Source organism: Styela clava, chromosome 4 (genome assembly GCF_964204865.1).
Source record: "Styela clava chromosome 4, kaStyClav1.hap1.2, whole genome shotgun sequence".
NCBI classification, from domain to species: Eukaryota; Metazoa; Chordata; class Ascidiacea; order Stolidobranchia; family Styelidae; genus Styela; species Styela clava.
The window spans coordinates 17,132,544-17,155,501 of NC_135253.1; the positions used below are offsets into that span (position 1 = coordinate 17,132,544).

The window sequence follows — 22,958 nt, forward strand, 5'->3', positions numbered from 1 at the left end:
AGTATGTGAAAATCAAAAATTCCATTCATCGAGGTCACACGACAACGTGAACTGGGTGCGACGTGAAGTTCCAATAATGCTAGGGATTGGTAACTTTCTTGCAATGTCTTTCTTCGACCAAAGTGCTTCATCTTCGACATCCAGAATAAAAGTAGTTCGGTCATTTACGCTTAAAACCCGGCGGAGAAACACTCCTTCGAACTTTTTTCCTTCGAAAGCATCAACTCTTGCGACGTAGTGAACAATTCGAGATTTTCCACTAATTTTGACTATGACAAAATCGCCCTCGATAATATTTTGATCTTCCTCCTCTGAGTCATCAGTATCATCGCACAATTCATTCTCGTTAGATTCAGTTTCGCTCGAAGAAGTGCTACATCCGGATGGTGCTACCCTCACTCTAACTGTTTTCTTGTTTGCAAAGAGCATTTTTTTAGCCCGGCCGAAGTTCTTTGCTCTATTTTTTTTTTATCCTAGCCACTGATTTCGCTGCTATTTCATATCCAACTGGCGTGTCTGTCAAAATTTTCGTGCTACCTTTTTTCCTATTGAAAGCTTTCACCTTCCTTGGCCCTGCTTTCGGTAAAGGTAGTATATCACTTGGAGACACATAAGGAGTCTCCGCGTTGGTAGTCTGCACTGCTCTAATCAAACCAGTATTGCTCTCAACGCCAGTTGCTGATTGAATTGTGTTATCTTTTTGGTTCATGGGAGTATCGGGATTTCTCTGTAAACCTGACACACTTTCAACATTGTCTACTGCCAAGCAAACTGGATTTTCGCGATCTGTAACTGAAGATGGCGCATAGTCTTCATCTGAGAATACGTCGCTGTTGAAAGGCATAATACCAGTGCTGTGGAAGCCAGCTAGGATATTACGCGGTACAAATGCGCAGATGTGAGCTTCGTTCACCAAATGAGCTATGTCGTATATAGACACAGTCTTACCCGGATTGGACCTCATCCAATTATCCATCGCGCGCACATAGGCTCTTTTGTATGGTCCATAAACAGTCTTGTCTAAAGGCTGGAGTTTGTGGGACGTGTGTGGAGGTATGGTCAACACCACAACTCCGTTCGCCTTTGCCTTGTCAACAGCTGTCAGTGAAACGTGGGCCTCGTGATTGTCTAAGATGAGCAATACCTTTCTGTCGGGTATACAGCGTGTATGCTTAATGAAGTGATCGAGATAGTTGACAAACGTTTCCTCGTTAATCCAACCTGATCTGGTGGCCGCACCGTCAGATCCCAGTGGCGCACCTCGTATGAAGTGATTACGATAATTGACACGGGGATATATCATGTAGGGCGGAATAAATCCACCAGCAGCCTTGATCGCATTGACTACGGTTACCAGCTCACCTCTTTCACCTGATGTGACAGAACCAATCTGCTTAACCCCTTTTTCCGTAACAATGCTCTCAGGCTTTTGCACCGTATGCCACCCTGTTTCGTCGATGTTATATACGTCTTGTGCCTCGAATTTGTGTTGGTCCATTACTTTGGCAAGGTTTTTGTAGAACTGTCCCACTGTATGGCGATTAAATACCGTTGCTCTGGCTAATGAAGTAGCTTCTGGACTTCGAATTGCAAGGTTATTGCGTGCTTTCAATCCAAGCCAAAACCCTTGACCAGTTTTTTTGTTGATTTTCCAATTTTGTGGCACATCAACATCGTTTCTTTCTGCAAACTCACACGCCAAACATTGGCATTTATCTTTGGATAGGCCATGGTAGTTTGCTGCAAGTGTTTTGATGTGACTAGCTAGTTCAGCTTCCATTTCAGGACTGAATATCATATTCTTGAGCTTGCAATTCTTGTATCCGCTTGTACCAAGCGGGTCATGTTTTTGTTTATCCATGTATCGCTTAAGCGTCATTCGGTCCACATCAAATGTTCTCGCTGCCGATCTAATACTGCATCCCTCTTTTACCGCTTCTGCAGCCCTTTCGACTAATGCCGGATCACTTCCACGGGTTGATTTTCTTTTCTATGTTTGCGGCATCGTCTGATAAAGAAAAAATGTGATGAAAAATATATCCAATGCAGGAGCGTTGAGCCACGGAGCAACCCTCCTGGGGACCACTGGATCAACCCTCCCATGATCGGCCATCTTCCCATTTGAGCTCCGCTACTGCCGAATGACTACTCGACGTGCGCTGCAATAGACTCCATTAGAGCATCACAACATAGACTACACAATGACTTAATGTGACTAAACCACGACCTGTAATATTATTAATAGTGAACATATTACCTGAGATCATGAAATTCACTTTTTGCTGCGATTCCGGCTTTTTCATTAACTGTTTTCCACCAGGGCTACAGAACGTCTGCTTCTCACAGCCAAATATAAAGTAATGACACAACCTACCAACAGAGGGCGCGCGAGCATTCTATTACTAATGCATGTTGCTAAATTTGGGGGTGGAACAAGTCTCCTCGTGGCTCAAGTCACCCGCATCTCCCCTAATGTGATTCTGAACACACGCAACGGGGCTCCCGAAGTATGCGAACCAAGATGGCGGACATCGGAATGTACTATGTGTACTAGGTTAGGGTTAGGCCATAATTTTAGGTATAAATACTACGAGAGGCTCTTGGCTAGTCTTCGAACTGATAATAGGACTAAAATAGGGAAAATTGGAAAAAAATTATCGCCTAACCCTAACCTGTTACCCATGTTACGTTCCGATGTCCGCCATCTTGGTTCGCATACTTCGGGAGCACCCACGTAACTAATTGAGGTTGACTTTTATTCACTGGGCGCCACAAAAAATATATAAAAATAAAACATTGTTACTTAGCGATTCCTGAGTAAATTAAAATTACATTTTTCACTGACTCGGATCACGGATGTATTAATTATTGGACCTTATAGATAATGTCATAAATATATTTTTGAATTACCACCTTGTTCCAAGACAGTCTTTTAGTAAGTAAACGAATAGCTCGCAGAGCACCTGGGTTTCTCTCACGGAGCACGTTGCAAACCTATGTGGTCTACTGTAGCCTACGCTGAACAACAATAATAAAAGCAGCGTAAAAGTGAACAACAACAGACATTGAATATAAAAATGGTGACCGTACATTTGAACCCATGTGTATATCCATGGGTTAGGGTTAGTATGGGTTCAAAAACAAAAAAATTCCATAGGTGCAATAGCATACGGGTGCAATTGTCATGGGTTCAAATGTACGTGGGGTCACATGTAATGGAACCTATAAAAATACCATTCCATGCCCTTGGGTTCCAACTTCAGTGCGAATAGTATCAATTAAAATCCACATGCTTTTTGAAACTTGTGCTGTGCAATCAAATCAGTCTTCCTTATGAAACCCATCATCAAATTTCACATATGACGATAGTCAATTTGCAAAGATATAGCCTTCTGTTTTTTGCCATTTCTATTATTGCCTTCTATTTCTGAAGTCGAAATCTATTCCAATAAATGATAATATTATTGCATACGAGTTTGTGGCTCTATACAATCCGAAGAACACCACGCTGTTTGTTATAAGTATAAAATCAAAATATACTTATAACTAACACTAGAATGTTGGTAGCACCTTTCTCTGGCTCCATTTGAGTGATTAATATTTTTGTGTTGTGTCATATGCGAACGTAGAATCGTAGTAGTTTGAGGTGAATGCATTTTTATATTAGAATCATCGTTGCTCCATATTTACCACATATTAATTCAGTTATTTAACTATTGTAGCGACTTTTATTAATGTCCCTATTATATATATATATATACGTTGCTGGGAGTCTTTCACCATTTGCATATAACGTTGTTGCGCATTCCTTAACATGAAGCAACCAATGCCATATTTTCGAACAAACCTGAAATACGTTAAACCAGTGATTCTCAACCTTTTTTTAGTTTGTGTATCGATAAACCTTCAAAATCAGCCCAAAATGTCAGAAACACTCAACAATAACAACAAAGGCAGACAATTCAATTTAATGAAGAATTTGCTGCTATCCGCGCATAGTCTTCATCTGAGAATACGTCGCTGTTGAAAGGCATAATACCAGTGCTGTGGAAGCCAGCTAGGATATTACGCGGTACAAATGCGCAGATGTGAGCTTCGTTCACCAAATGAGCTATGTCGTATATAGACACAGTCTTACCCGGATTGGACCTCATCCAATTATCCATCGCGCGCACATAGGCTCTTTTGTATGGTCCATAAACAGTCTTGTCTAAAGGCTGGAGTTTGTGGGACGTGTGTGGAGGGATGGTCAACACCACAACTCCGTTCGCCTTTGCCTTGTCAACAGCTGTCAGTGAAACGTGGGCCTCGTGATTGTCTAAGATGAGCAATATCTTTCTGTCGGGTATACAGCGTGTATGCTTAATGAAGTGATCGAGATAGTTGACAAACGTTTCCTCGTTAATCCAACCTGATCTGGTGGCCGCACCGTCAGATCCCAGTGGCGCACCTCGTATGAAGTGATTACGATAATTGACACGGGGATATATCATGTAGGGCGGAATAAATCCACCAGCAGCCTTGATCGCATTGACTACGGTTACCAGCTCACCTCTTTCACCTGATGTGACAGAACCAATCTGCTTAACCCCTTTTTCCGTAACAATGCTCTCAGGCTTTTGCACCGTATGCCACCCTGTTTCGTCGATGTTATATACGTCTTGTGCCTCGAATTTGTGTTGGTCCATTACTTTGGCAAGGTTTTTTCAGAACTGTCCCACTGTATGGCGATTAAATGCCGTTGCTCTGGCTAATGAAGTAGCTTCTGGACTTCGAATTGCAAGGTTATTGCGTGCTTTCAATCCAAGCCAAAACCCTTGACCAGTTTTTTTGTTGATTTTCCAATTTTGTGGCACATCAACATCGTTTCTTTCTGCAAACTCACACGCCAAACATTGGCATTTATTTTTGGATAGGCCATGGTAGTTTGCTGCAAGTGTTTTGATGTGACTAGCTAGTTCAGCTTCCATTTCAGGACTGAATATCATATTCTTGAGCTTGCAATTCTTGTATCCGCTTGTACCAAGCGGGTCATGTTTTTGTTTATCCATGTATCGCTTAAGCGTCATTCGGTCCACATCAAATGTTCTCGCTGCCGATCTAATACTGCATCCCTCTTTAACCGCTTCTGCCGCCCTTTCGACTAATGCCGGATCACTTCCACGGGTTGGTTTTCTTTTGTATGTTTGCGGCATCGTCTGATAAAGGAAAAATGTGATGAAAAATATATCCAATGCAGGAGCGTTGAGCCACGGAGCAACCCTCCTGGGGACCACTGGATCAACCCTCCCATGATCGGCCATCTTCCCATTTGAGCTCCGCTACTGCCGAATGACTACTCGACGTGCGCTGCAATAGACTCCATTAGAGCATCACAACATAGACTACACAATGACTTAATGTGACTAAACCACGACCTGTAATATTATTAATAGTAAACATATTACCTGAGATCATGAAATTCACTTTTTGCTGCGATTCCGGCTTTTTCATTAACTGTTTTCCACCAGGGCTACAGAACGTCTGCTTCTCACAGCCAAATATAAAGTAATGACACAACCTACCAACAGAGGGCGCGCGAGCATTATATTACTAATGCATGTTGCTAAATTTGGGGGTGGAACAAGTCTCCTCGTGGCTCAAGTCACCCGCATCTCCCCTAATGTGATTCTGAACACACGCAACGGGGCTCCCGAAGTATGCGAACCAAGATGGCGGACATCGGAATGTACTATGTGTACTAGGTTAGGGTTAGGCCATAATTTTAGGTATAAATACTACGAGAGGCTCTTGGCTAGTCTTCGAACTGATAATAGGACTAAAATAGGGAAAATTGGAAAAAAATTATCGCCTAACCCTAACCTGTTACCCATGTTACGTTCCGATGTCCGCCATCTTGGTTCGCATACTTCGGGAGCACCCACGTAACTAATTGAGGTTGACTTTTATTTACTGGGCGCCACAAAAATATATATAAAAATAAAACATTGTTACTTAGCGATTCCTGAGTAAATTAAAATTACATTTTTCACTGACTCGGATCACGGATGTATTAATTATTGGACCTTATAGATAATGTCATAAATATATTTTTGAATTACCACCTTGTTCCAAGACAGTCTTTTAGTAAGTAAACGAATAGCTCGCAGAGCACCTAAGTTTCTCTCACGGAGCACGTTGCAAACCTATGTGGTCTACTGTAGCCTACGCTGATCAACAATAATAAAAGCAGCGTAAAAGTGAACAACAACAGACATTGAATATGAAAATGGTGACCGTACATTTGAACCCATGTGTATATCCATGGGTTAGGGTTAGTATGGGTTCAAAAACAAAAAAAATTCCATAGGTGCAATAGCATACAGGTGCAATTGTCATGGGTTCAAATGTACGTGGGGTCACATGTAATGGAACCTATAAAAATACCATTCCATGCCCTTGGGTTCCAACTTCAGTGCGAATAGTATCAATTAAAATCCACATGCTTTTTGAAACTTGTGCTGTGCAATCAAATCAGTCTTCCTTATGAAACCCATCATCAAATTTCACATATGACGATAGTCAATTTGCAAAGATATAGCCTTCTGTTTTTTGCCATTTCTATGATTGCCTTCTATTTCTGAAGTCGAAATCTATTCCAATAAATGATAATATTATTGCATACGAGTTTGTGGCTCTATACAATCCGAAGAACACCACGCTGTTTGTTATAAGTATGAAATCAAAATATACTTATAACAAACACTAAAATGTTGCTCGCACCTTTCTCTGGCTCCATTTGAGTGATTAATATTTTTGTGTTGTGTCATATGCGAACGTAGAATCGTAGTAGTCTGAGGTGAATGCATTTTTATATTAGAATCATCGTTGCTCCATATTTACCACATTAATTCAGTTATTTGACTATTGTAGCGACTCTTATTAATGTCCCTATTATATATATATATATACGTTGCTGGGAGTCTTTCACCATTTGCATATAACGTTGTTGCGCATTCCTTAACATGAAGCAACCAATGCCATATTTTCGAATAAACCTGAAATACGTTAAACCAGTGATTCTCAACCTTTTTTTAGTTTGTGTATCGATAAACCTTCAAAATCAGCCCAAAATGTCAGAAACACTCAACAATAACAACAAAGACAGACAATTCAATTTAATGAAGAATTTGCTGCTATCCTTTTGATATCATACGAATTAAATGTGGTTCTAATAAATTTTCTGTAAAGCTAAGTAGAGTGTTGACTTGACTTGCAATTGACAAATAAACCATCTTTTGCTGTGCTGATAGGACATCGCCTTTATAGGCATATCGATTTGCTTGGCCAGTACAGCTCTGAGCACTGATACAAAGTAAATCATAATAGTGATTTTTGGTTGTTTCGTGCAAATATTTATTTAGGTACAGAAGGCAAGTTCACAGATTGTAAAAAAAACCCACTAGTTTGGCAAGTTTTACTTTGGCAAGAAACGGAAGCAACATTTATCATTTGGAATGAAGAAAATATTAGATGATAGATACTAAGCGAAACGAGTTTTCAACACAAAACGACAGCATAATCGATATAGGAATAAACCTGATTAATATCTTTAAGGACACTTGCACATGAAAACAGCAGATATTTGGTAAACTGTACAATTGTAATTCGTGATATTCCAATGACGGAAATGTTATTGCACATTCTGGAGACACCAATTCATTGCATTTGAGAACATTTTCTCCCATGGTGACGATAATACTTTTCCATTCCAATACTGAGGTATCCATGGAAATTGCCACATCTTTACACTACGTTCTGGATGTGGCATTATTGCAAGATGACGACCATTCGTGGAACACAATCCAGCAATCCCTGGAAGACAGCATTAAAATTATCATATTGATCATTTTCCAACAACCAAATATAAATTGGGATCAAAGATGAGTCAAAATTGTGAAAATAAAACGAGCAGCAATCAATTCCAACCCAATTATAGAGTTCTGAATTTATCATTTCCATAAACATTCCTTCAAATTGAATGTATATAAAGCATATACTAACATTATTATTATGCTCAGATTAGCTAACCACATCTGTGGCTTTTATAAAATTGTTAAACGCGTTTCCATACCTTGTTCTGATCCATTGGGATTGAATGGATATTTTGTAGTAACAATTCCATCATTATCAATGAATCGAATTGGTGCAATACCGAGCTTATTGATATTTTCTAACACTGATTCATCCTTGAATTTGAATTGCCCTGAAAAATAATATTTCATGAAAAATAAAACTGGCTTTATTCAGTCTCATTTTTCTTGTACTACTGACTAAGGTTATCTGAAAAGCAAATCATCAAAAATGAAGGTTTCTGAACATAGGCGTTTGGCTGCCCAAGCGTTTTTTTAGAGGCACCATAGATTGTTTTTTTTGAGCCATGAACAAAGATATTCGCTAGGTACCATTCTCCATGACTGCAATAATTTAAATAAATTGACGTCGATTTGTCTAATACTACGGTATTGCATTGATTTTTTTGCATTTATTTGTCAGTCTTTATCATTAAACGTGGTATAAGCAGAAACTGGTGGAAACTTGATAAAATGAAACTAGGTACTTTTATAGGAGAGTAGGAAGTCAGAGGGGGTCAAGAGCCTTTGAAAGGGCCATATACTGTTTAAGTTTAGGAATCAAATTTTTCAATTTTGCCAGGATAAAAACCTTTCCATTTTTCATATTCTTGTCTTTTAGTTTCGTTCTAGTAAAATTCTAAATTATTATCTTTTTATTTGAGCACCAGTCAGTTACCTTCCCCATGAGCAACCCACACTCCAAGTTGAGATTCATCCATTCCTTTCAACATAATACTTGGACTATCAATAATTTTCACAGTGACAAATCTTGACTCAAATCGGCCAGATTTATTATGAGTGAGGTAGCAGGATAAATTTGGCATTTTGCTGAAAAAGAAGGAAAATTTGCATGTAGGATTCTGAGTAGAACATAAAGTAGTTGAAATGAATTTTACAGAAACAAAGATCAACTCAATTTGGAATGGGAAGTAAACGTGAGCCCATAATACAAGAGCATCTTGTAGTATTCAGAATCAAATATTATCGCACACCTTTCATTATGATTGTTTTCAGCAGGTTTTTCATTTCCGATCCATCCTAGCAGAGCCATTAGTTGACAACCATTACAAACACCCAATGAAAAAGTATCTTCACGATGGAAAAACAAATCAAATTGCTCTCTCACTTTCTCATTAAAAAGAGAGCATGCAGCCCAACCTGGAAAACAATATACCAGCATTTTGAAAAATTAACGAATTTTCTGTTCCACAAGATAAAAGATCCTGTTAGAAAAGTAGGATTCAGGTAGAATCTGACAATTTCTAATTTCGAAGGCACATAATATATATAGGTGGCTGTTATTTTTGACTGAACAACATATAACATTAACTTATCAAATGCTTGTAAATTGCATCCGATACACACAAACTAACATTTTCCATAAACTTTTGAGCAGGCAAATTTCCCAAGAAAATGAAGGAATAGAAAAAGTACCCTTAGCAGAACCAAACACATCAGCATAGCTGAATCCACCAACAAAAACAATTCCACGAAATCGATCGACAGTAATATCTCCCGACAGAAGATCTTGCATTGTTACATCCCATGTCTTGAATCCAGCTTTCATAAATGCAGCACACATTTCACGATCTCCATTACTACCTTCTTCTCGAATGACAGCAACACTGATTTTTTCTGAAAAACAGGGTATTCCATTGACTTGTAAGTAAAACAATTCATTCTGCCAAGCAAAGCAACTAGGACTATAATTTGGTAATTTTTTACTTCTATTGAGACATGGAAGCATTATTATTTACAATGCACTACTCATACTTACTTGAGGATATTCCTTTTGGCACAGTTTCTTTCGTTTGGTCGAAGCTCACATGATATGGTGGATTCTCCATGCATTCTAAAAGATATTTTCTTTCTTGTTCGACACAATCATTATCACATTGCAAATGTTCTAAAGCAAAGCTTGTGCTTTCCCAAACGTCCCGTAATTGATTGGTTGATTCATTGCTCAGTATCACAGTGTCATTAACAGAAATGGATATCTGTGAGGAATACAATATTTAAATGCGAATAAAAGCAAAAAGTAAAGGCCATTTGAATCCAAGATTGTTTGAGACAAAATCGATTATATTTTGAATACATTGAATTTTTTTTACATTGAATGCACAATGTTTCATCAGAAACTTGAGTGCAATCCAAGCAGATCAGGGTATAAAAATCACCTGATCACAAAATCATACAGTTAGTCAAAACAATCACATTCTCTATACTTTAGTAGTTTTAAAATGGTTACACAAATATAGGTGATTTATTATTTTGTTCATGCTCAAACTTCCATATTTTGGACATAAGAATTCGGATTTAGCGTTCTGTTTTAACCATTACTGTTCAATTTAAAACCATCTTTTTATCTTATATTAGCATCATGCCTGCAACTACAAATTAGATTCGAAATAACAAAGAAATGACAAATACTTATAGTCATATATGGTTCCCATTTCCATTGACTATTGCTAATTGACTGATTCATGTTTTATTCCATGCTATGTGTTTTTATCAAATTAGCTATAATGATTTTTGTTTATGCAAACCTGTCTCTCTTTTCTACTTTTTCCGATAGAGATCGCATTGACATTATGACTTGCAAATTCATTAAGAACTTCATCCAAACAAGCAGTTTCTAGAACCAAACCAAGTCTTTCTGAAAACAGCACAGATGTCTCATCTTCATTTGATGAAATGTTAACCTGTAGAGTAGAAACAGTTCAATCGTTACTCTCCTACTCCTACTGTAAGCGTAGATTGTCTACAGTCAAGAGAGCTGCATGTACAAAGATATTTGCTGTCAGTTCTTCCATTGCTTAAGGGCACAAAATAAGGGAGGTACTAAGTATAGCAACTTAGAAGCTGCCGATTAAAGAGAAATTCTGTCTAAATTGTTTTGGAATTTTTGATTTCATCATGTCATGTCTGATGGGGAATTTGATGACATTGACATAATGTTTGTGTCTACAAGACCAATGGTCAAATATTTTTAAGTACGTTCAAATTTATTATAAAAATTTAGAATATTACTAACAAATTTTTTATGCATTTCTTATGCAACATTTGAGCACTTTTTGTATACAATATTTTGACCTTCAGACGATAAAGTGTGGCACAAGGACAGGAGTCTAGCAATAAAATTCTATGCCTAGGCCGAATGTCATCACTAACACACATGCCACATTAAAAAATATTTACATATAAATGGCTACATGACCAATCAAACTAACTAGTTTATACATTTTCATAATAATAACTGAATCAACCATACCTCTATACCACAGTTTCCAGCAAACGCCATTTCAAGTAAGCATGTGATAAGTCCACCATCACTGACATCATGACCTGATAATATTTTCTTGTTTTTAATGAAATGTTGAGTAGTTTTCCAAGCATTGATAAACAGTTCAACATCATCAAGATCAGGTATTTCATTTCCAATTTGTTCGAAACATTGAGCCAAAGCACTTCCACCTGTGAGATTCATATGTTAAAATATCAGTGTTACATACAAAGTATCGGTAATAGTTGGTAAAGAAAGTCGGCATCGGCATACAATTATATGGCCCATTTAGTTCAGGAAACTTTGGTTTAACAGCATTACAATGGAGAGTAGAAAAGTATTAGGCAGAAAAATATTATATAAGATATTATAATATATAATAAAATCAGAATTGCTAACCAAATAAATCTATGTACAACTCACCTAAGTGGCCCAGACTTTTACTCATTGGCACATATACAAGATGTCCTTCTTCATTTTTTCCAGCACACTTTAAATCAGGAGTAACTTTCACAGTAATATCAGGACATGGAGCATAAGCTGACACTACAAGAGCACCAGGACATTTGACAGTTTCCTGTTTTAAAGTCAAATCAAATCAGTGAATTGAAACCAAACAATGTTTTTTGCTGCATAATGTAAGATAACAATGTTCAATATCCATTTTTCTACATTGTACAAGCTGAAAATATTCTGAATAGCATCCGCAAGTGTTTCTCAAATTGTGAACAGCAAGCTAATTTCTAGTGTATTGCCAAATTTAAATTCATTTTCTGGAAAATTGCTTCTCATCTGCTGGCATTTACAACATAAACTGAATGAGTCTGTTGAAAACGACAAAGAGACTGAAGTACAATTGGTTGTATTGGACATTCAGCCAAGTTATGACCATTTGTAACCAAAATACATATCGAATCAATCAGATGTGGATATATTATGAAACATTTCCTTATTCTAACTCAATATTAATAATTAGGTTAAATTGCTTTTCCAAGTGCATCACGAGTAGTATTACAGAAAGCAAATGCATCATGAGTTCGAAATGTTTGGAAACCAGTGGCACAAGCTATATATCCTGGAGAAGGGATGTTTACTTGACAATGCAAACGCACCATTAAACTGGTATATTTCCTTATGCATGAGAAGATGTACAATTAAAACCAAAATCACCACTATAATTTAATTAGTATTGAAACATTTTTTAACCAGCCATAGGAAAACTAATTACATTCTTACATTATCAACTCTAGCTGCCATACTCAACGAATCCTTTCCTCCATCGACAGCAATTCCAAGTTTATTCATGATTTCACACATTGATTTACATGCTGCATAGATTGCAGCTCCTTCACCTTTCAAGATCATAAAAATTGTCAAGGAAATACATGATTTAAAACATTTTTTGAATCAGGAACGCAACAACCATGGCTGCGGCATCAAAGAGAGTTCTATTCGACGCCAACTTTTTTAAAGATAATATAAATATAGAGCAATTAAATTATACAGTAATCATATTCCAGGATGCGACAAAATGCAAAAAGGCGAAGCGAATGTGCAAATTACCAGGTAGTTTAGCTGGCCACATCCAATTTCCACTACATTTGATATCACGAATATCTGAGATTCCAGCAAACACAAGATTTGTTAATGCTTCACCAACAGTTAATCTGGCACCAGCACACGGATCAACTAACATTTTGATTGGTTGCTCACCTGAATAAAGAAAAAGTTTATTAGAAGACTGGCTGGATATTTTGTCCCAGTCATTACCAGGTTGGAGTTGAATTTAAAGTTGGGCATGTTCTCATTGATACCAGAGTTGAAGACATATTGTATTTTCTGCCTGGGTCTGAGTCTGGGTAAATTTTTTAATTCTTCAGAATTCTGAATGGTGATAATCAAACAAAAAAAGTTCCAACAGATAGTTCAATAGCATTAGGTTTACTCAGCATTTGAACAGATAGTTTAAAGAGGGTGGCTGAAGATTGGAGTCAGAAGTTTTCTTCAGCCTCCTGGAGTCAAAGTCTATTCAGCAACATGTAGTCAGAAGTCAGAGGCGTTTGTTTGTCAAATGGCTAAGAGTTTTAAATCTGATGTAAAATTCTTTTGACTTGACTGCTATTGAACGTTTTCTTATTCAAAGAGAGACAGACTATCTATGGCATAGATCTAGGCTTACTTGGAAAGATAAAAAACAGATTTTAAGTTTTGGAACAATTCCAACAAACCAATCGCCGTGGCAGATCCTTTAGTTGTAAAATGTGACAATGCTGTTACAGCTACATCAGCAAGTGGTGTATGAAGTGGTCCAACACATTGTTGCTGTGCTATTAATCCTGTTACAGAACGATCAACCTAAAACAATATATCTGTCAATCAGACTCAAAACCTGTACAGTGTACACCCAAGCTGTATATAAAAGACTTTCTGTCTGGAGAATAGAGTGAATGTGAATTTTAGAGATTAGCATGAAAAAATCTTGTCACTAAATAACGGTGTCATAGCTAAAGTTAAATCATCTATCCAAAATGGGATCATTCGAACATTTGAAAAAAAAAAAAAACTGTAAATATGATAATATTATAATAATTGATCTTATATAGTTACCTTGTTTGTAAGAAATCTTTTGCTGCTCACAGAAGGCAACTTGAGGACATGTAATAGCATATCACGAATAGGTACCTGGAATAAAGTTGAATCATTGGAAAAATCTTCCCGAGGTAAATAGGTATAGATGAATTTCACTGTACAAGCAACCACAGCTCCATCTCAATATTACCTACCTACTTCAAAATACCATGATTGAGGTCCAAAATATGGTAATCCCGTAATATGTGTACCAGGTTGGGGTTAGGTCATAATTTTACTCCAATTTTCCTTATTTTAGTTCTATTACGAGTTCAGAAACTGTTTGTGTTAGCCAAGTGAATATAACCCCTACCCATAGGCTTCTACATTCCTTTACACAACTTGATGTAGAGTAATCGAATAAAATTGGTTACCTCCATATTTGTACACATACTCCTGGAGCGCCCAAAATACTACTACAAAATACCATGGGATTCAAACTAGAATTTTTAATATGCAGTGCTGACATAGTACAGTCCACTTCAAAAAAAAATGGAAGTAATTGATGTCCAAATTTTCCCACTGAGTCTAGTTAAACAATCAAATTACATAAATTTGTTTAGTAACAATTAAACTATATTGACAACAGATATCTCGCACCTTTGGAATTCTAACAGGTTTTAAGCAACTTTTTTTGACTTTCAAATCATATTCCTTGGGTTTCATTTTTCCTAAAACATGTTCGAGATCAAGGTCAACAGGATGTCGAATAGATGAAATATCATTATGATGACGAGGTTTTTTGGTTGGTGATTCTCCACTGCCAATATCTGAAAAATCAAATAAAACACTATGATTTATAACATAGAATTTTTTTAATTTATTTCATAAGAGATTAAAGTGGATGAGATACCTTGATCATACAGAGAACCGTGACCTGACGTCGAGTTACAAAACCAATTTGGCTAGAGCAGGGGTGGGCAGGGTTTTGGGACAAGGGCCAAAAATGTTGTAAATTAGTGGGCCATGTAAGTATAACGTAATAAGTTACATCTTATGAACAATATTTACAGTGTCACAAAATCAAAAGTGGAAAACAGTAAGACTTGTGACAAAACTAAATTTAATTGCAATTTCAGCAAATTCCTTGAGTTACTTTCAGCTAAAACATCAAAATTTGGTTTTAGTTTGGTTGTCGCAGGATCAGGCGGGCAGACTGAATTACCCAACTGGCCGGATTTAGTCTGCAGGCTGTAGTTTGTCCATGTCGAATTGTCGATTGTTCGAATGAAAATAAATTTAAACCAGACTTCGATTCAACAAACCATTTGAAAAATTACTCTGAGTTTTCCCCCAAACTCTGAACTACAACTCCGAGTTGAGGGAAATTTTAACTCAGACTACAAACTCCAGTAAACCTAATTTTAATAAAAGCTTCTGCACGCGCACACTTTTATTGAATTCTAAATTCAATCCAGAACCCAAAAGTCTTGCAACCATTTCGCATTTGCCGATTAGAATCATACAGGATTTGATCCTGCAAACATGAGCAGGGGCCAACTGCCGATTCTAGCAAACACACAGTGAAGTTATAAAATAAATAAGTTTAACCAATAAGGACAAACCTCCTTCAGATAAAATGATTCTTCCATCCCCTGTTAGCTCTCCAACAACATCTAATGTTGATCTTTCACGTTTACAAATCTGTTTCACAGTTTCAATTTGATTCTTATGCAGTAAAATTGCATCTGATTCCTGGCAAAAAACAATATTTTGACTAATTACTACTACTATTGTTGCTATAGAAACAATATTCATGACTCATGAATGAACTATACATGTTGCTATATTTGATTGAATACAACTATTTCAACCAAGCAAATTATATTTTTCAAGATTATTTCACCTGGTATTCCGCAACCCAAAGTTCCAGTGTTGTGAGTGATGAATCTCCTCTTGTGAATGATTCAGTGTGTATTATTGCACCAGCTGGATCGACAATTTCTTTCAAAACATTTCCTTCAAGAAAAAAAGAAAAACGAGTATAAGAGAGTTATTTAGTTATCTAATATAAGAGAGTTATCTATTTATAAGCACTATCTATCCTAGCAGGAATATTCAATTTCAAGCTCTGGTTGACATATTGTCAGCTTTACTTACAAAGTGTATTCCAATGGGGTTGCCAAATAATGGTGATTCCTTATTTATAATGTATAATATTTTTGTAGTTTGTGGTCCCAGAAGGCGCAAGGAAGATATCATGGCTTAGTAATATGACAAACCATTCCCATAATCTCATATCCGACTAACAGTCCATGTCTGATATGAGAATAGTTAACCAGGTATTGGTAACACATGCATGAATAAGAAAATATTGGGCTGTCAAAAGACTATGGTTTTATAAAATAAATGACTGAATTTAAACCTCAGTCTATCGATCATGCCAAGGTTAGATTGTCCAAATGTCCAAAATGAGCAAAAGTGCGGAAATGAAACAACTCAACCATTAAATCCTTCACAAACCATTGCCACCAGCTCCTTGATCATGAATACTGAGTATTGGATTTTCACGTTTCATTTCAATACAAGATCTAACGACTCTATTGAGCTTCTGTTGCATTTGAGCATCTCCACGTTGCACTGCATTAAAATCTCTGTCTTGTGTATTGTCTCCTTGTACAAGTGAGGATGCCGATCCACCACCAACACCAATGCAATATGCAGGACCACCAATTTTGCCAACTACTAAATCTAAAAACAAAGGTTTAACTTTGTTAAACATTGCAAGTGCAGTCTGTAGGACCCACTTCACTCACTCACTATGCATATTCAAGTAGCCTTTTGATAAGTCATATTTCGGTACTCCCAAAGTATGTGAACCAAGATGGCGGACACAGAAACGTAGTATTTTTACTAGGTTAGGGTTAGGCCATAATTTCAGGTACAAATACTAAAGGAGTCACTTGGATAGTCCCCTTACTCGTAATAGAACTATAGAGTACGGGAGTACCAAAATTTCATCAAAAAATACAATCATTACAAATACAAATAGAATCCTAACAAGCAGTATTTGATATGCAATTAGCTATTTTTCGGCTGAGCCGTCAGCATTTTTCATCCAATTTATTATAGATCTTCAACCTGAGATGCCAACATATGCCAGGTGCTCTAACCATGAGATCAATTATTCCCATATCTTTAATTTTCTGTTTATTCGAGATTGTATATTTAAAGATAACCAAAGCAAGGTAATCCAATGCACTGAATTTTATTATAATCATAAGTTAACGTTATCATCTATAATTCAACATTTAATAACTAGATCCAACCTTTCATATTGTCAGGATTTTTCTCCAACTTGAACTTATTAACATGTTCATTCTCAATTGAACCGATACCTCCACTAAACATTATTGGTTTCAGCCATTCCCTTCTCTCCCCATCTGGGAGCTTCATTCCAAATGATCGAAAGAATCCTGAACAATAACAAAATAAGTATAGTGGTAATGCCAAGCTTCCCGATAATGCAACAGAAATGTATTTGCGTTATGTACAGCAAGACTCTCGAATCACAAAAAAATATTCATCTTTTTTTTTGCTAGTGCATTCTTACTTTATATAGCAGTGGTTCTCAAACGGTGCGCCTCACAAAGGGGGTGTGGACAATTTTTTGAGGGGGCGTGCCGCTGATTGTTAGATTTGATCTTGCCCGCTTTATATTGGATATTTACATTCCACATATTTTCCATGTATTTTCAACGTGTTTTTTGAATAAAATATACTTTCCCCATAACTATCTGTTATTTGTAGCTTATTGTTAGCTAGTTATTTTTGAGGTGGGTGCGAGGCAAATTTGAAAAAGGGGGCACGTCTTAAGAAGTTTGAGAACTACTGTCATATATGCAATGCATACCGAGGTTTTGTGCATGTTTCAATTGTGAATTCCCATACCTGCAATCACAGGTTCTCCAAATTTATTTCCATATTCACTTGCACCGTCACTTGCTTCAATAATTATTCTTGATGAGGTTGCAAGACTTGATGGTGTTTTCCATTTTCCATGATCCTCCCATGGTAACTCATGATGAGAAAGATTGAGACTACCGACGCAATAACTGGAAAATAAAACAAACGATAATGCTCATATTTGGGAAGTAGCAAATGATGAATAATACCATAAGACGCTAAAAGACAGCGTTAAAAAATGGCAAGTGTTTTATAAAAAAACGCAAAATGATTCCAGACTAATTTCTAATGTTCAAATAATACGAAGCAAGTTTATGAACAAGCAAGATTTTTCTATTTTTTCGATATTGTGTTTTGAATTTTGATACTGTGTTTTGTTTGACAAGGCATCATCACCTACCGAATTTATTACAGCCTGAGTGAAAAATAAATAAAGATAAAAGCCTAAATAATTGGCAAAAATAATTGAACAGTGAATTCATATTAAGAGCTAGTTTCTATAGAACACTTGAGTGGCACAATACTAACCCTGTGGTCCCAGCTACTACATGAGATCCTCGTCCAGCTGCATGCTGGTCTCTTTGCCTCCCTCCAGTGCCCGTTGTTGCCCCTGGGAATGGTGCAACCCCAGTTGGGAAATTGTGTGTCTCAGCTGTAAGAGTGATATGCCTGAAAATGAAATGAGTTGAAAAGTTCACCTACTTTCGTGTATACATAACACAGGAACCATGACTAAGTGGCCTTAATTGGGTCAAGAGAGACCTATTCACCATATGAGTGCACTTTAGTATGACTCGTATAAGCAACAAACCATAAAATAGAACCTAATTGACTTTTCCAAATAACTTATGTATGTGATACGTGGTGTAAAACAACTTCACGTCAGCTTAACATGCTAATTATTCCTTACACCACTTTCCGGTAGCATTATTTAACAAAAAATGTTCGAACTAAATTCTCTGACTGCTCTTATTGAGATGAGAAGCTAGTTTCAACCACCAGATTTGTTTCATCTCAGAACAAGTCATAGTCAGCAAAGCGATTTGGCTCAGGAATCAAAGATCATTTTAAAATATCACGGTGAAATGTAGTAAAAACAGTGGAATAAGGTTGTTACAAAAAATCAAAAATTCACTAGCTTGCCGCAAAATTAGCTCAAATTATGTCGTTTTGATGCAAATGCATTAATTTTAATTTGATTTTTAATATAGTCATTAGTCAATTTATCATTGTTTGACTCATTTCGGGATTGACTCCATCTGATTTTAGGAGGAAAATTCAAAATTTGTTTGGATGCGTATCTGAGTTGAGACTTGGATGGGTGATAGATCACAACCCAAAGTTTAGGGGCTTGTAGCCAACACTGCTTGCATTAATTACACACCTCATTCCAGATTCTTTGCATAAGCTACTTGGTTTTCCAATTTCCTCTGGAGCAATTGCATCAACCTGATAACCTTTTATTGCACTGCTGTTGTCACGAAATGCAATAACATTGTTATTATTGCTATGTAGCTGAGTTTCTTTAACAAGTTGAAACATAGTTTTGTCTTGTACTTTTCCATCTATTGTTATAATTCCATTGAAATACCAATGACGACTATGCTCGCTGGAATAAAAAGATGTTGGGTCAGGTTTTTATCTTAATATTGGCAATACAGTAAATTGCTTGATTGAGATTTTGTAAAAATGGGTTCTTAGGGCTAGCAATGACTACATAAAATTTAAGTGAATTAGTTGGGATGTGTTTAATTTTTTCATTGGAATGCATTCATTCATTTGCCTATTTATATAGAAGAGTAGAGCCGCAAGTGTTGATAGCTCTTCGAAACGCAACCACGCATCATCAAACTTGGGGAACCACTGTATTAGACGAAGATCAGAATATATGGAATTGAAAAACTTGCAATATCATTCATTTTTATTAGTGATAAAATTGAATAATGAAGCTGTGAAATCAACATAGGCTGAAAAATGAAAACATTTGATGGTATTTGCTATGAGGTCCCATAATGTAATACACACGCATCCCAAACTTGAAGATCAGGGAAACATAGAGAAGGCATAAGAACAACAAACTAAATATCAACCTATTTGATTGTGCAAGATCAAAACATTCCACAGAAGTTGGATTTTTTCTCAATTTATTTTGAAACAGTTCTGTGTATAATTTGATATCTTGATCATCCATGGCCAATCCAAGATCAATGTTTGCTTTCTGTAGAATAGTAGAATGCAAGAACGGTTAACCTGGACGACTGAGCCTGCCGTTTTTTATTTAGCTCGTATAGTTTACAAATATGTAATCCGTTATTTTTTCACAGAAAATAAATATCACTACAGAAATACCGTAATCATCACAATTTCAATCTTATTTTTAAACTACGTCAGAACATTTGAAATTAATAATATTTTATAAATATCGCAAAATATGTAAAAGTTCTTTGTCACACATTATTAGACATTCCCCACTATGTTTTTGTAGGGTTTTTCTTTCATTTTTAAATGAACTAATTTGATTTTGCATCAGAAAAAGTAGAAATGAGAGAAAAGTACATTTATCCAAACCAACATACCCTCAAAGCTAATTCACCTTCTTTTAAAACATCAATTTCATACCAAGTCAACCTTTTGTTGTTTGTTTCAAAACTTTCAAGAGGAGTCAGATATCTGAATTCAGAATTTATTATTTACATTATTAAATAACAAGGGATTTGATTGAGTTAATATGATGGATTGTGAGTCTGATATATAAAGTACAAAACTCAACAATCTTAGTGAAGAAACTGATATTAATCAAGTAAATCACAGCTACTAAATAGAGATCAAAATTGGGTGCTTTTACCTGCTATACATTGCTGGTTTATTACCACTGCTGGTGGTATTTCCTTCCCATATACAGTTAAAAATCTTTTTGAATTGGTCAGCTCCCTTTTCCAGCATATGTTTACAAAAAAACTTACAAATAACTGCAAAAAGGCGATGCGGGCCACAGATAATAAAGCTCCGGGCCACATGTGGCCAGCGGGTCTGGGTCTGGACCACCCTGATCTAGACAATCAATTGCATGGTGACCCCTGGAAACGACTTGTTTCACAAGTATAATATATAGGCTATTAGATTTTTCACCTCATTTGTGTCATTGGATCATGAAGTTTGCTGACAATTATTTTTTCGATTCCTGATGAGATAAGCCCGTCTGCTTTTATAAGATATCGTGTTGATCGCTCAATTTTTCTGATCATTTTAAGCTCCGTATGATGACATATTGAAACTGCATTGGTGCAAAACGGCGTCGAGAAAGACAAACTGAAAAAATAAATTGTGAAGAAACATTCATTCAGTGGCTGCTTCTACAAAGCCTCGTTGAGTTATATAAATAATATGCAACAATAGAAGCAAGTGAATCTGGAATATTTCAAAGTGAACTCATCTATGTGACACAAGTTTGATTTGACATGTACTAGTAGGTAGTGGCATTCAATAAGCTAAAATAATAATGCTATTTACCGTGGTCCTATTTCAATCAGAAGTTCATTCTCTTTACTGGTTGATAAACTAGATATCTTGTTGAGGTCAGATTCGCCGAAAGGTTCACAAAGGATCCAGTTGAGTTTTCTGAAATAATTCATAAATTGAAACATATTACAAGATACCCATAACATATGATTGATAAATCAATCCGCAAACACAGAGAACAGTAGAGGGCAAATGAAAATCAGCACCAGTCATCAATTTCCAACCCTTTTCATTGAGCTAAACAGCGCGAATTCTATTTCAATCGCCAAACAGATTCAATTTTACCACCAATATATTTGATATATAAGGTAAATATAAAGCGGAACAAATACACCTCAATATTTTGGACATATCAGTTTAAGCCTAACTGTTTGACAGTATAGCACAATATGATGATGATAAAAATTCAAAACAATGTCATCAGTCTCCCGGTCTCAGAAAAAAAATTATGAAATATTTCAATTCCTATTATGAAAATTTTATTAGTTCAGGATTTTGTCAATTTATTCAAAAAAACACAATAATAATCATAGTAAATTGAACAAAACTCACTCCAAATTTTCACCAGACAGTTCAATTTGTGTTTCAATGTAATAACAAAATTCAATCTCAACATCTCTCACTAATACTGAATCGATACTTGTGTTGAATTTGCTTTTCACTTCATCACACGAACCCTTCTTCTTGACATAAAATCGAACAATTGTCATTTTCGAAGAATTGTTTCTACAATCAGACAATCAAGACGACAAACATAAACCAAATTTCTTAACCTTCAAGAACAGATTAGAACTGCAAATATACTGTGAAAGCAACAAGATATTTTCAAGTACTTGTAATACTTATTAGTGTAATTCATATATCATGATAAACTGAGACGGGCCCAGCGCTTTTCTTGTGCCCTATGTTCAACAGTTCAAAAAGCTGAATGTCCGTACACGTGCGTTGATGTTGTGATTATGGGGAATCCCCTACAGCTTACTACAGTAAATTGCTACAGTCCACAGAAGTGGTTCTCTAATTTTTTTGTTGCGTCCTCCATTTTCGTAAAATCCAAAACTAAAGACATTCGTGAGCCCACAAAAAAAAAATACAGCAATTTTCAAAAATCAGTACCGGTGTATATTTTCGAATTGCCGCAATGAGAACAATGCGCCTGTTTATCGTCTGTAAGTTTCAAGAACCTTTTTGCTGCGGCGTTGTTGTAGGCTATTTAACTTTTTAGCCAAGTGGTTTCCAACCTTTTTACTCTGCCGGAGTGGTAACTTCCAATAGAACGAATAAAACACGTATACGTATACACGTTTTGGACAATTGCGAGAATTAAAAAACGCTTGCGCAACGTTACGAATCGGAACTCAAAAATGTGTTAACTTGGCCACATGTCAACTAACATCATACTGATTGAGAATTGTTCGATAAACATTTATGAGACATCTACCCGTCTAACAAATGTTGATACTATCGTCTGTAAACGAACTACTTTTTGGCAGACTGTGAATTGGTTG

At 36.3% G+C, this 22,958-nt stretch overlaps 2 protein-coding genes across 2 annotated transcripts; both read right to left on the reverse strand.

Annotated features, from left to right (window-relative positions):
- Window positions 1-3,962: 3,962 nt before the first annotated feature.
- LOC144422122 (uncharacterized) lies at window positions 3,963-4,688 on the reverse strand. Its single transcript, XM_078111948.1, has one exon. The coding sequence runs from the start codon at window positions 4,686-4,688 to the stop codon at window positions 3,963-3,965; it is 726 nt and encodes a 241-aa protein (XP_077968074.1).
- Window positions 4,689-7,144: 2,456 nt separating this feature from the next.
- LOC120327159 (phosphoribosylformylglycinamidine synthase-like) lies at window positions 7,145-22,347 on the reverse strand. The gene is made up of 26 exons (XM_039393583.2): window positions 22,003-22,347; window positions 21,442-21,549; window positions 21,061-21,240; window positions 20,508-20,601; window positions 20,022-20,149; window positions 19,316-19,540; window positions 18,460-18,600; window positions 17,917-18,080; window positions 17,295-17,441; window positions 16,489-16,716; window positions 15,872-15,984; window positions 15,591-15,720; window positions 14,626-14,795; window positions 14,005-14,079; window positions 13,626-13,752; window positions 12,961-13,110; window positions 12,634-12,749; window positions 11,821-11,974; window positions 11,386-11,588; window positions 10,661-10,816; window positions 9,892-10,111; window positions 9,549-9,749; window positions 9,107-9,272; window positions 8,791-8,942; window positions 8,114-8,245; window positions 7,145-7,854 (listed from the first exon to the last, which is right to left on the reverse strand). Exons 1-26 carry the CDS (start codon window positions 22,158-22,160, stop codon window positions 7,673-7,675), a joined length of 4,020 nt encoding a protein of 1,339 aa, XP_039249517.2. The 5' UTR covers window positions 22,161-22,347; the 3' UTR covers window positions 7,145-7,672.
- Window positions 22,348-22,958: the final 611 nt, after the last annotated feature.